Below are 13,610 nucleotides of genomic sequence, written 5' to 3'. Positions count from 1 at the left end.
CTGTCAGCCACTGTCAGGATCAGGATTCTCATCCCAGGACAATCCTTTAGATGCTGCAGCACTCAGGGGATCAGTAACAAGATCTGGGTGCCAGCTCCTGCAGTTCTGTAAGCATGTGTTGCATGTCATCCACTTTTTCTTTCTCCTCAGTAAAAAGAGAAATTGGGCATTCCCTAACTTTCTGTAGAGTTCTACAGGATGTATGTGTGCTGCAGGCAGGCTCTGCCCCCCCACCCCCTTCCCTTTCCACCCTCCTTTCCCCCCCTCCTTGCTGTGTTGCCATGGTGCTGGGCCCTGTTGACAAAGAGTTGCTATGGATGGTGAGTGGCTGCCCTTGGTGGTGGAGGTGACCGGCTTGCTCCAGGACCCAGCTTTCCACGTAGCCAAGTGCACAGCAGAGGTAACTGGGAGCAGTGGGGAGTATTGGAATGAATGGAATTGGGGTGGGAGGGCCTGGGAGCCCCAGGGATGCTCCACGGAGCTGGGTATAGCTGAACAGTCCCACATAACACACAGTAGAGCCATGCACAATGAAGTCCTGCCTTGTCCCACATCCTCGCCCCTGGGCTCAGTCACCTACAGGACTGCAGCTGTTAAAATGCATGCTGATGACGCTCAGATATCTTTGAATGTCTTGCTGCTTGCAACTATCTCATGTGGCAGAGGAGGAGAGTGTAATTCATATCTGTGAAGCAGACATTTTTACAAAATCTCCCACAACATTTGTGAGCAGGTGTTCAGAGCAGTTTGTGCTTCTGCAGGTGCCAGGAATTACACCAGTGCAGGACGGGTGTAATGCAATCATTGGACTTACTGAGGATTTGGCTTAGGTTGTAATTAATTAGGGAAGTGCAAGCATGGATAGGATGGATGGGTGGAGCTATTATACTGCTTGTAAGCAATCTGTTTTTCCACATTTGGTATATCTAGGCGCTGAAGCTGAAGTTTCCAAGCAAGTTTGCAGATCCTGTAGTACATCCTTTATTAGAATTTGCATGGAATGAATATTTACAGAAGAAAAAGAAGGTAACTCTTACAACTATTAGATAGCTGCATGTCTATAATTAAGTAGATCTTGGCTTATGAGTAATAGAATATCCTGAGTTGGAAGGGACTGTATGGATCATTAAGTCCAACTTCTGGCTCCACACAGGACTCCCTAAAAATGAAAATATATGTCTGAGCATGCTGTGCAGGAGATTCTTCAACTCCAGCAAGCTCAGCGTTATGACCAGCCTGGGTAGCCTGGCAGCATGTTCTGTGCCTGATCACCTTCTCATGAAGAAGCTCTTCCTAACACCCAGCATGACTCTGCCCTAACGCAGCTCCATGCCATTTTCCTAGGTCTTGTCCCTAGAAAGGTAAAAGTCCAGCTTAAATTCAACCTGGCCGCTGTAGTAAAAGAACAAAAACCTTTTTTACAAATATATTAACAGTAAGATGAGGGCTAAGGAGAGAAAATCTGTCTTCTACTGGATGTGGCAGGGAACGTGACCACTGAGGATAAGAAAAAGGCTGAGGTTCTCAATGCCTTCTTTAGATCTGTCTTTAAAAGTCAGACCAGTTATCCTCAGGATACTCTACCTCCTGACCTGGAAGCCTGGGATGGGGGGCAGAATAAACCACCCTCGATTGAGGTGGAAACAGTTAGAGACCTACTACTCCTCCTTCTGGTGGAGTGATTCCCAAGCAGCTTTCTACCATCTGTCAGCATTCTTGGTCAGACAGAGAGATCCCAGAGGATTGGAGGCTTGCCAATGTGACTCCTATCTGCAAGAAGGGTCATAAAGAGGATCCACGGAACTATAGGCCTGTCAGCCTGACCTCAGTACCAGGAAAGGCTATGGAGCAGATCATCTTGAGCAAGACCATGCAGTATGTGTGGGACAACTGGGGGATCAGGCCCAGCCAGCATGGGTTCACAAAAGGCAGATCTTGCTTGACCAGCCTGATCTCCTTCTCTACTTCTGTGATTGAGTGACCCACCTGGTGGATGAGGGAAAGGCTGCTGACATAGTTTACCTAGACTTCAGCAAAGCCTTTGATACTGTCTCCCACAGTATTCTCTTGGAGAAGCTGGCAGCCCTCGATGAGGGAATTGAGTGCGCCCTCAGTTTAAGTTTGCAGATAACACCAAGTTGAGAGGAAGTGTCATCTGCCTGAGGGTAGAAAGGCCCTTCAGAGCCTGGACAGGCTGGATCACTGGGCTTAGGCCAGTGGGATGAAGTTCAAAAAGACCAAGTGCTGGGTTCTGCACTTTGGCCACAACAACCCTGATTAACGCTACAGGCTTGGGGCAGAGTGGCTGGAAGACTGTGAGGAGAAAGTGGACCTGGGGGTGTTGGTCGATGCGTGGCTGAACATGAGCCAGCAGTGTGCCCAGGTGGCCGAGAAGGCCAATGGCATCCTGGCTTGTATCAGAAATAGTTTTGCCAGCAGGAAGGGGACTGTCCCTCTGTACTCAGCTCTGGTGAGGCTGCACTTCGATTACTGTGTTCAGTTCTGGGCCCCTCATTACAAGAAAGACACTGAGGTCCTGGAGCATGTCCAGAGAAGGGCAATGAAGCTGGTGAGAGGTCTGTAGCACAAGTCTTATGAGGAACAGCTGAGGGAATTGGGATTGTTCAGTCCGATGATGAGGAGGCTCAGGGAAAGACTTTATTGCTTTCTACAGCTCCCTGAAAGGAGGCTGTGGTGAGGTGGGAGTTGGCCTCTTCTCCCACATAACTAGTGATAGGACAAGAGGGAACGGCCTCAAGTTGAGCCGGGGGAAGTTCAGGATGGATATTAGGAAAAAATTCTCCAAAAGAGCTGTCAGGTGATGGAAAGGGCTGCCCAGGGTCACCATCCCTGGAGGTGTTCAAGACATTTTCAGATGTTATACTAAAGGACATTTTTGAGTGGGGAAATATTGGTGGTAGGTGGATGGTTGGACTGGATGATCTTTGAGGTCTTTTCCAACCTTGGTCATACTATGATTCTAACAGCTCAGCTGTGCCTCTCCACTCCCTGTGAGAAGTTGTAGGCCACCATTTGGCCTCCCCTCCATGTCTTCTGCTCTGGGCCAAACAAACCAAGAGATCTCAGCTACTCCTTGCTTTACTCCTTGCCTCAGTTGCCCAGCTGCCGTGCCAGCTTTCCCTTCCAGCACACCTCACCAAAACCACTGCAGATTCTCTGGGTTGGCAAGTTTTATGAGTTCAAAAGTAGGAGAAGCACAAAAATACCACAGGGCACTTTACCTTGTTTGTACAGCACTACCAATTGCATCTTTACTAAATATGAAAATAACCCCTTGAGGCTCTGTGCTCTCCCTCTTCCATGCAGGAGCTGAGAGGCGAGGTGTGGGGATATGCCTCCTGCGTGATGTGCTTTGTTAATGGAAGGCTGCTGGGCGATGAGAAGGAGTTGCTCAAGTGGGCCTACTGCAAATGGGGCTACCGCGATTTCAAGCCTGAGGCCCTTTACCAAGCAATCACGGAGGATTTCTACACCAAACACCTGAAGAGCAGCCAGGCAAGTAACGTGGTTTTACAAGAGTGCAAGGTGTGTTAACCAACTGAGTGTATCATCACAGAATCTCAGAATCGTAGGGGTTGGAAGATACCTGTGGAGATCACTGAGTACAACTCCCTGCTAAAAGCATGTTCCCTACAGTAGGTTCCCCAGGAAAGTGTCCAGGTGGGTCTTGAACATCTCCGGAGAAGGAGACTCCACAGCCTCTCTGGGCAGCCTGCTCCAGTGCTCTGTCACTCTCACAGTAAAGAAGTTTTTCCTCACGTTCGTGGAAACTTCTGAAAGTTCCAGTTTGTGCCTGTTGTCCCTTGTCCTGTCACTGTGTACCACCAAAAAGAGCCCAGACCCATCCACTTGACTCCTGCCCTTTAGATATTTACAAGCATTGATAAGATACTCCCTCAGTCTTCTTTTCTCCAGGCTGAAGAGTCTCATGTCTCTCAGCTTTTCTGCATAAATGAGATGCTCCAGATCCCTTATCATCTTTGTGGCCCTCCACTGGACTCTCTCTAGAAGTTCCCAGCCTTCTTCAACTGGGAAGCCCAGAAGTGGACATTGTACTCCAGATAAAACACAGTACTCAGTTGAAGCACAGCAAATATCACACTGATTCCATGTGGATTTGAGAATTAAGGGCAGTGATCAAGAACTGTCCCTCTTGGTGGGGTGATGGCTGTTCTTGCTAATTCACTTATCCTGCCCATATCATATCCTGCCCAGGGAGGTGGTGGAGTCGCCGTCCCTGGCAGTGTTCAAGAGGCGCCTGGATGAGGAGCTGCGAGAGATGGTTTAGTAGCTTCTGGTACTAATAGGAATGGGAGGGTGGTTGGACTAGATGATCTTGTAGGTCGTTTCCAACCTTGCGATTCTGTGATTCTGTGATTCTGTGATATGGGCCACAACAGGCACACAAACAAGTACAGGGTGAAGATGGCTCTAACACTGCAGGATTATTTCTGCCCAGAAGAGTGAAACATCCTTTGCCTCTTTGTTTGTTTAAACAAAGCAATAGGAATATGGTTCTGTGCTGACCATCCCACAGACATGCTGAGATGGCTCACACTGAGCTGCTGGCATTGACCTGTGTTAGAAAGGAAGGGCTGCACTGAAAGTTGGCCTTCACCTCACTGGATTTGTTTTTCTGGCTCAAACAGCACATGTTTGTGTATTTGGACATAACCATTGAGGAGCAGCCCATTGGGACACTTCTGTTTGAGGTAAGTGGCTGAGTAGAACAGCAAAAGCAAAGAGTAAAGATACCAAACATTGGGTTTTCACTTCCTGAGGGAAAGGAGGCTGAAATCTGGACAGCTGATGTCAGTTATGAATTTCATATTTTTTCTCTCATACTCATTTTACAGCTCTTTTCTGATGTATGCCCCAAAACCTGTGAGAATTTCCGTGCTCTGTGCGAAGGAGGAGTGATGTCTGCCAGCAGTGGTCAAGAGCTCACTTACAAAAATTCCCATTTTCATCGGTTTGTAAAACCCGTGTGGATCCAAGGAGGAGGTGCATTTCCAAATGTCCTGAGTAAATTTGGGTCACAGCAGAACTGGAACAGGATGACCAGCATGGGTTATAGTCCAAGCAGATGTAACCAAACTAAAGCTAATGTCTTATTAAGAGCAGGATAAGATTTTAATACATATGAAAACTGGAAAGTATTTTGTCCTTTAGCCATCTCACTCTCTAAATAGAGGAAATGTATAGATAACTTGTTCTTTTTATGATTCAACACTTCTTCAAAAGATCTTTCACTAAGTACTTAGAAAACTAAATGAAAACGTTAAAACACTAGGAATAGCCACAGGAAAACATATTACTTGTTTTATTGAGAGATTAACTTATGAAGGCACTTAGTCAAGTCTCAGAGCCACGTCAGACATGCTGGTGAGCTGCTTGAGCAGCAGAGCCATGCCTGGAGTCAGGCACTGCGTACAGAGGAGAAAGGCACTGTGAAGATCTCATAACAGAGGCTGTCTGACACCCTGAGAGAGGACAAGATACAGAGCTGTATCAGATTGCCTTCATTACTCACTCCCGTTTGGCAATCATAGAATCATAGAATCATAGAATCATAGAATCACCCGGGTTGGAAGGGACCCCAAGGATCATGTAGTTCCAACCCCCCTGCCTAGCAGGGCCACCAAACATCCACATTCAGATCAGGTTGCCCAGGACCCCGTCCAACCTGGCCTTAAACACGTCCAAGGACGGGGCATCCACAACCTCCCTGGGCAGCCCGTTCCAGGGCCTAACCACTCTCCTAGTAAAGAACTTCCCCCTAACATCTAACCTAAATCTTCCCTCCTTCAACTTAAAACCATTTCCCCTAGTCCTGCTGTTGTCAGCCCTTTTGAAGAGTTTACTCCCCTCCTGGGTGTAGGTTCCCTTCAGGTATTGATAGGCTGCAATGAGGTCACCCCGCAGCCTTCTCTTCTCCAGGCTGAACAAGCCCAACTCCCTCAGCCTGTCCTCATAGGGGAGGTGCTCCAGCCCCCTGATCATCTTAGTCGCCCTCCTCTGGACCCTTTCCAAAATCTCTATGTCTTTCTTGTAGAAATCATCTGTCTTACCTACCTGTATTTCTTACCCACATTTGCCCTGCTACTCCAAGTGGGACTGCTCAAATCCATTTTTAGTTTATACTTTGAAGATGAACTTTAAAAGTCCAAGAATGTCTAAGCAGCTATCTATGTAGTCCACAAAGCAACCTAAAATTATTACCTTGCCCATCAGAAATCTTTTTCCATTTCTCTTTTACCAAATCATTTTTCTCAGGCAAGTTAGCAGTATTAATCTGCCATAACATCATAGCTGCATTTTCCCCCTTCCTTGCTCTAACCCCACTCACTGCAACCAATGCCCTTCTCCCAGCCTGCCCCTACCTTGGCTGATGCAGTGATCCATAAAAAGTTCTCCCAAAAAGTCTGGTAAAATGTTGGTATTAAAAGAGTAATTTTGGCTTCCCTGGAAGATGGGCAACTCATGTCTCCAAGCTCTGCTGGAGCCATTGAGATAACCTTGAGCTATGCCCGTGATCCACCTGACCTCTGATCATTACTCCATGTCTACCCAACAGACATAACTGGGAAAGGAGATGGAGGCGAGTCAATTTATGGTCCCACATTTGAAGGTACGTTCTCTAAATTACCTCACTGCACAAATGTCAAATTTCAATAAAAATCAAGCTGTTTATTCGATCTTACAGAATAACCTGAGAATTTTCCTTTGTTTCCCTAGAGGAAATGGTTTGATTTTCAGTGAGATTTTGGCTTAAGAACTGACTTGCAGTCTTGGTCCCTGCACTGGATGCTCAGCTCCACCAGTCCTTTTCCCCACCAAAATCAGGGCAGAGGGTCACCTGCCTGCCTGCTTCAAACTGCAAACGCTCACACAGAAGTGGATTAGCTGCAGATCTTCAGGCAGCTGATACCTTTTGCTTAAATATGTTTAAAGTAATGGAAGTGAGTTGGCTTTAACTCCAGATTTCCTGGATCTCAGGCAGCTTTTAAGGCTCGGGCACACCACATGCATTGCCACTGTCAGTTCTGCAGCTCCAAATGTGAATTACTTCTGAATCCAACTGAATGTAGAATGCCTATAAGGCTGTGAAGGTCAGGAAATGACAGGTGTGAGCAAATTTAACAATACATGTTCCCCCTGCTGATAGGAAGTAATTAGATATAAGGAAAAAAGAACATTATTACATGCAATATTTAAGAGAAATAATCCATGTAATTGACATAGACATTTGGGATATTCTGTTTGGATTAAATGCTACCCATAAAGACATTTTAGGTCAGCTACAGCACTTCTGAAACTGATTTATGTTCTCTTATGTAAAAGCTTTCTTACTGACAGCGTCACTACCAATGTTACACTTGAGCAGGCTGGGCAGCAGCCAGCAGTGAGATCAGAAGTGCCAAGTGTCACTGAAAACTTTATTTTCAAAGGCAGCGAAGAGCTCGCTTCCACCTCGAGGCTATGGGACCAAGCCAAAGCAGGCTGGAATTGAGTAGCCAGGCAGGTTTGAGCTCTGCTGCCCAGGGCTCTGGTTCTTCTCCTTTTTCTTTAAAAGCTGCACATTGCTTTTCATCCCCTAGCAAGGTGTTCACTTGGGTATGCCTATTTTAAGGCTTAGACTGCTTTCTGAGTTCTTCCTGCCAAACTATTTACACAGAGGGCAGAGGACAAATATCTTTGATATATGCAAGCAGTGACAGATGCCTCTGTCAGATGGTGAAACTTTTCTGCAAAACTGGGTGGCTGGCACGCCTCCATTCACTGCAATGCCTGCTGAAATTAATGGGACGCAGCTACATTTTACTGTGACAAGCTCAAAGTACTGAGGTAATTACAGAGAATCACTTGGACAGGAGAGCCGTGTCATAGCACAAAGCATTCTAATCCAAAATTAGACTGCTGAAGATGTTTTGCAAACCACAAGTCAGCACTCAGGGAGCAACAATTCAGTTAACATTTAATTACCGTTTTTATGAATCAGCTTTGGAGAAAGGGTAAAAATTATTTTTAAAAATGATAAAATCCAAATATTTTAATTGGCTTCTTTGCTTGCTTGAGAACTGAATATTAGTGGGAAGATGCTTCAAGGAAGGACATTGGTTCATACCAGGCTTTACTAACACTTGACTTGATGAGGGACCTTTGTAGAAAAAGGAAAAGGGCGAGTGGGAAAGAAAGACATGGGAGGTCATGGGAGCTGGAAGCAAAGAGGAACAGAGAAAGCAGTACAGATTCTGCCTTTTATCCCTGAACTCTTTTCCCAGATGAAAACTTTGCCATCCCTCACAAGGGAAGAGGAGTACTTGGGATGGCTAACAAGGGCCGCCACAGCAATGGCTCCCAGTTCTACATCACGCTCCAGCCAGTTCCCTACCTGGACAAAAAATGTGTGGCTTTTGGGTATGTATGCACAAGCTTGCATCTGCTGCAGCACATAGGTTACCCTAGCTCTGCAGGACATGGCAACTGCAACATGGATATCTCTGGCCAGGGAGAGGATGGATAAGTCACATTTGATGTGTCTAGTGACACCCTTTTTTCCATTTATTTGCCCTGGCCTGGCTTAATCAAGCTGGAAAACCCAATGGCAAAGCTAAGAGAGCTGCTGGAATCTCTCAAGGACAAAGGCTGCAAAGAGGTGCTTGCATAGCTTGGTGTCAGCTGAAGGTGTGTCCTAATGGGCTTGGAGCAAAGCCTCTAGTTTCTGCTCAGCCCTCGTGGCCAAGATAAATTGTTTTAGTGAATGTCTGTCTCAGTAAATTAATGCAGGGCTGGCTCTGTTGGGATTTTCAGCTTTTCATAAATGTAATGAGGATGATCATTGCTCTGTGCAGTTTGCTTCAGAAAGAGAAATCTGCTGTGCTGCTTTCATGTCGCTGTTACAGATAGTATTTTGGAAGGACATGAAAAGCATGACTGCCTAAGCTACAGTGAACAAGCCAGGTTGGTGGCTGGCTAGATAGATTTCCAACCCATGGTGTTTACCTTCAATTCCTGCCTTGCCACCAGCTGTGTAATCTGGAAGGTGCAGGATCCTTGAGCACAATTGACCTCTGTTACGAGGCTAATCTTTGCAGGACAAGCTCTTAATTAACATATAGAAAAACTGGAAAACATTTTCTCTTGTAGCCATCTCACTTTCAAAACAGAGGAAAAGTTCAGATAATTTGTGCTTTTAATTATCTAAGCCTTTTTCGAAAGATCTTGAAAACTGTAAAGATTGCAGAATGTTGGACTGTTTTCAAGGACTCAGGTTGGCATTGCAAAGGGAGGAAATGAAAGGTATTTCTGAGGGAAACACTTCCAATAACTGTCACTTCTGATAACATAGTTTTTTACTTCTTTCTCCTCAAAATTAATGGCCATTCGTAGCTGGTACAAGACTTGTTTCTTTAAATAAATGTAACTGCCATAACTCAGTATTTTCATATCCCCTAAAAAGCTAAACAGCAACTATTTTATCAAGAACCAATGGTGTTTTTTACCCCATTGTGAAGAATAAAGAGCAGAGCCCGCCTGGCTTTGTTATGGTGGCTGCAGAGCTGGCTTCAGGGACAGGGGATACTGCTCAGGCAGCAAAGGTGGATCAAAGCTGCTATTCCTCCCTACTGCAGGCAACTGATTGAGGGCACAGAGGTTCTCCAGCAACTGGAAACTGTACCGACGTATAATGAAAGGCCCAGAGTGGCCTGCAAAGTTACAAAGTGTGGGACTTTCCAGCCATGATCACCAACTGGTTTGCAGCAAGGTAGAGCACTGATTTCTGCTCAGCTTTTTATAGACCTCAACGGCTTTCATGTAAGATAAAATAAACACTTCTCGCAAATGTGAATGTGTTGGAATCGTCATTTTGACTCAGTTTAAAAAGTGTTTGTAGGCTGTTAAGAACACTTTTATATGAGTATACAGAAAAAAATGTGAACATAAAGTATAGAAAAAGACTTCTGCCAGTCTACAGTTTCTGGATAATAGCTTAGTATGATTATATAGTGACAGGCAGACACAATACTGCTGGAACACTCGCAGAGGGATAAAGCCAACCAATCTTGGCTAAGTTCTGGCTCTACCACCAACCTCCACACAGCACAAAGTGCAGCTCAGGGCACCACTGCCCAGCACAGCTCTGACTTGAAGTGTAGCCTACATGCTGTAACTCAGATATATCAGAGAAAGGCAGAAAAAAGTGTTTGCAGGACTGAGGTATCTCTGAATGCCAGACATTTGACCCTGCAGTGACTGCTGTGAGCTAAAATAAACACCTTTGAAATCAGGCTGAGCTACTTCAGGCAAAAATGAGAAATGTTAAAACAGGTGTAAATTTCAAGTGATTAGTTTTGATTAAAGTCATTATTGTCACTAAACCAGAGTAAAATCTTGTTTATAAAGTTACTGCACAGAAGGCAATTTTAAGGTTACCTGTGGATGAAAATAGGTAATACGCAACTGATTGCTGGTGTTGATGATCTCATACATGCAAGATGTCTCCCATGATCTTTGCAGAGCCTGGGTACTGGTGGTCTCAGCAAGGAATGGCAAAGAAGCACTAAAAGAAAATGAAAATGCAGCCTGGAGAGAGGCCACAAGGAAGTGCTACAGGAAGCTCGTAGGAAAGAACAGCAACTCTGAGAGCTGTGTCAGGGCTGTGCAGACACAGTCAGCTTACTGATCTCCAGCCTGTATTTCCAGCACCACACAGAAACTGTGCCAGGGGGAGCGACCTTTGCTCCTGCACTGAGCTCTCTGTGTGAGCTGTTCAAATCTGCAAAACGAGGCCATCCAAGTTGGGAGAGGTGGAATTAGCAAAGTATGAGGAGAAACCCATTTTTTGTCTGAGCTTAAGATGAGATTTCAGGAAAAGCAGCATTCTGATGCTTCTTTGCTAAATGGGGACGAATTTAACAAATTGCTTAGCAAGTTGGTTAACTTAGTGCTTGAAGAGTCCGCAGACCTACAGTGATCCCACATGCTTTGAGGGAGCATAATGAACACCTTCACTTTAGCAAGGGGATTCAGGTTTTTCTTCAGTTATTGTGAGAAACAAAAATTTAAAATATACAGACATGTCTGCAGATGGCTAAGGAGCTGTCAACACATTTTCTTCTTTTATTCTCTAAATAATTCTGAAACCTATACATAGACTGCTGCAGAGGAACTAAGTTAACTGTAGGCAATTTTCAAATCAAACTGTCTGGAGAATAATTATTTTTACTTCAAAGTCCTGTGGCAAAGGTGAAAATAAACAAAACAGAACAGTATATTTCCTGACAAATTTCTTTTCATGAGCAGTGGAGAAAAAGCTGTGACAGGGTACGGCTTCAAAACTCAGTATGGGGATGCAGATTAACAGCTCCTATTTTTTGCAAGGACTTTAAATCATATGCACATGTCTGGAGGTGAAAGAAAAGTCATTTTAGTTCTTCTGCAAGTTATAGAAGAAAATTCTAAAAGGACAATTCGTCAACTTCTTATTTGAAGACAAGTCATTTGTTACTGTTTACTTGGCTTCTGCACTGAGACCTGTCTACAGCCCTCTTACTGAACTACTTCAAACTTTCAGCAGGCTGTATCCAGAGGGCACAGGAAAAGTTCTCTACTGCTGTCTGGTTTGCTTGTGGCAGGTCTGCTCTGCAGCATGGCTGTACCACTGTGTCCCCACTGTCCCCACAAGAGCCTGAACCAGAGCACAGCGTGTGCTTCAAGTCCAAAGGACCTGACCTGAGCAGCAGTCGGGGCACAGCAACACTGCTCTGGAGACGGGCAGTGTTCGGGATCCCACAGGGTAGCAAAGGCCTGCTCACATCAGGCATCAGAAAGCTGATCCTGTGCCAAAGAACATTGATCTGACAAAAAAGTACAGTGGCTGGATGTACAACATAGTGGGTGGGGGACAACTGGTTGGAGTTACACTGGGTGGAAAACATTATAACAAAAGGAGGAGAAGGCAACCAGTATATGTTTTGAATTTTAGGCATAATGATCCTGCAGTCCAGCAACAATTACATTGTTTGTATCCGTCCAGACAGGATGCTCTACCAGCAAAACTGTGGTGAAATCCTTCATCCAGTATTGAGGAGGTCACTTAAAAGAGTGTGTCCTTCAACCCTGCTTCTCCAGTTGGTGCAAGTTGGATACACTTGAGGAGGTCTGGGTGATGAACAGTAAACAGAAAGGGAATAATCTTGTTCATAATGTTAACCTCACACCTAAAAGTTGTGTTTTATCACATTTTCTTTTGTAACCCACATCTCTGATGGATGCCTCGTGTTCTTTGAGAGCCTGTCCAGCACAGTGGATGGGTCTCAGCTGCCCAGGAGAAGGGTTTTATCCTTCTGCCCCATCTCACCTCTCCTCATCTCACCTCTCTTCTTGCACCTTTATATAATGGTATGAAATATCCAAATACACTTTGGATGGCGTATTTTCCTCGTTAAAACATCAACTACGTCTTTACATTTCATGTACACTTGCCATGCAGATGAAATGACACTTCGGAAACGAGCACAAATGTTTGCAAACTGAACCAAATACATTTTCCTTTCAGTTAATCTGCTATTTTTACTTCCACTCATTGCCACCATCCCAAACTGTGGGACACTCCCCCTGGCACCTCTTCAGAAGCCCCATCATTACATCATGCTCACCACTACTGATGCAGGGTGATCTGCTGAGATTTCTGGGCATTTACTACATTTCAGATGTGCTTCCCTAAAACAGACATCTGCAGACCCTTAAGTTTTACCCATTTTTGCCAAGTACTTTACATATATTTCCAGTAACACAGTGGTTGCATCCTGACATTCAAAGCAGAGGTAAATGCTTTACTAACCACTAAGTATATAACAGTGCAATGAGAAACGAATACACTGATGAGTCTTGTATTTCAAATCCAACAACAACAACCCCAACTGCTGTGGTCCTGCTGACCATATTCCTCAACAAAGTCCCGAGATGCTGACTGTAAGAAAAAGCAGACAAACCACACTTATCACTCACTTGGATTCCTACCAGCCCCAGGATTACAGGACAGACATATTTTCACTCACTTCTGGAGACAAGCTGTAGCTGTAATTCTTGCCCTGACAGCAGTCCTCTATTTTTATTTATCTACTTTATTTTCTCCCTGTTTTCCACATGTATACACACTGTTCTTTATCAATCACATTTAACATATGTCCTCTTTGTTTTCAGTCTAAAAAGGGCATAAGTTTAGTGTGCTGTCCTCATGAAATGCAGGCTGCAGCCAGCATGACACTTCACGTTAAGCCTCACTAAAACAAAACACTGTACAAACTGCTGAAAATAGACTTAGTGCCATAATCACAGCATTGTAGGGGTTGGAAGAGACCTCCAGAGATCACTGAGTCTAACCCCATAACCTGCAAGAATTGCAAAAAGAGAAAATGTGAGCTCAAATAATGCCTGATGTCTGGTGAAATCACAACAGATCACCCAGTCAACGATGTCCAGCAGGATTGCATAGGATATCCTTTGTCCCAGGGCATGAAACCTTCTGTGGCATGGCCAGGGCGGATGGGAGGCAGTCACAGGAAGCTCCCACCTTCTACATT

General features: G+C 44.9%; 1 protein-coding gene across 4 annotated transcripts; it reads left to right on the top strand.

The window, feature by feature from the left end:
- The first annotated feature begins 307 nt into the window (after nt 1-307).
- Nucleotides 308-10,703, top strand: PPIL6 (peptidylprolyl isomerase like 6). Of its 4 annotated transcripts, XM_048935554.1 has the most exons (9): nt 308-400; nt 931-1,026; nt 3,328-3,516; nt 4,671-4,733; nt 4,878-5,025; nt 6,599-6,652; nt 8,307-8,442; nt 9,657-9,790; nt 10,543-10,703. In XM_048935554.1, the coding sequence occupies exons 1-8, from the start codon at nt 314-316 to the stop codon at nt 9,766-9,768; spliced, it is 885 nt and encodes a 294-aa protein (XP_048791511.1). In that variant the 5' UTR covers nt 308-313; the 3' UTR covers nt 9,769-9,790; nt 10,543-10,703. The 4 variants fall into 4 exon arrangements, with proteins under 4 accessions (XP_048791511.1, XP_048791509.1, XP_048791512.1 ...); XM_048935552.1 differs by having other exon boundaries at nt 9,657-10,703; XM_048935555.1 differs by lacking the exon at nt 4,671-4,733 and having other exon boundaries at nt 9,657-10,703.
- Nucleotides 10,704-13,610: the final 2,907 nt, after the last annotated feature.

This window comes from Lagopus muta, chromosome 2, assembly GCF_023343835.1.
Source record: "Lagopus muta isolate bLagMut1 chromosome 2, bLagMut1 primary, whole genome shotgun sequence".
Taxonomy (NCBI): domain Eukaryota; kingdom Metazoa; phylum Chordata; class Aves; order Galliformes; family Phasianidae; genus Lagopus; species Lagopus muta.
This window is presented reverse-complemented; position numbering and strand designations above follow the sequence as displayed.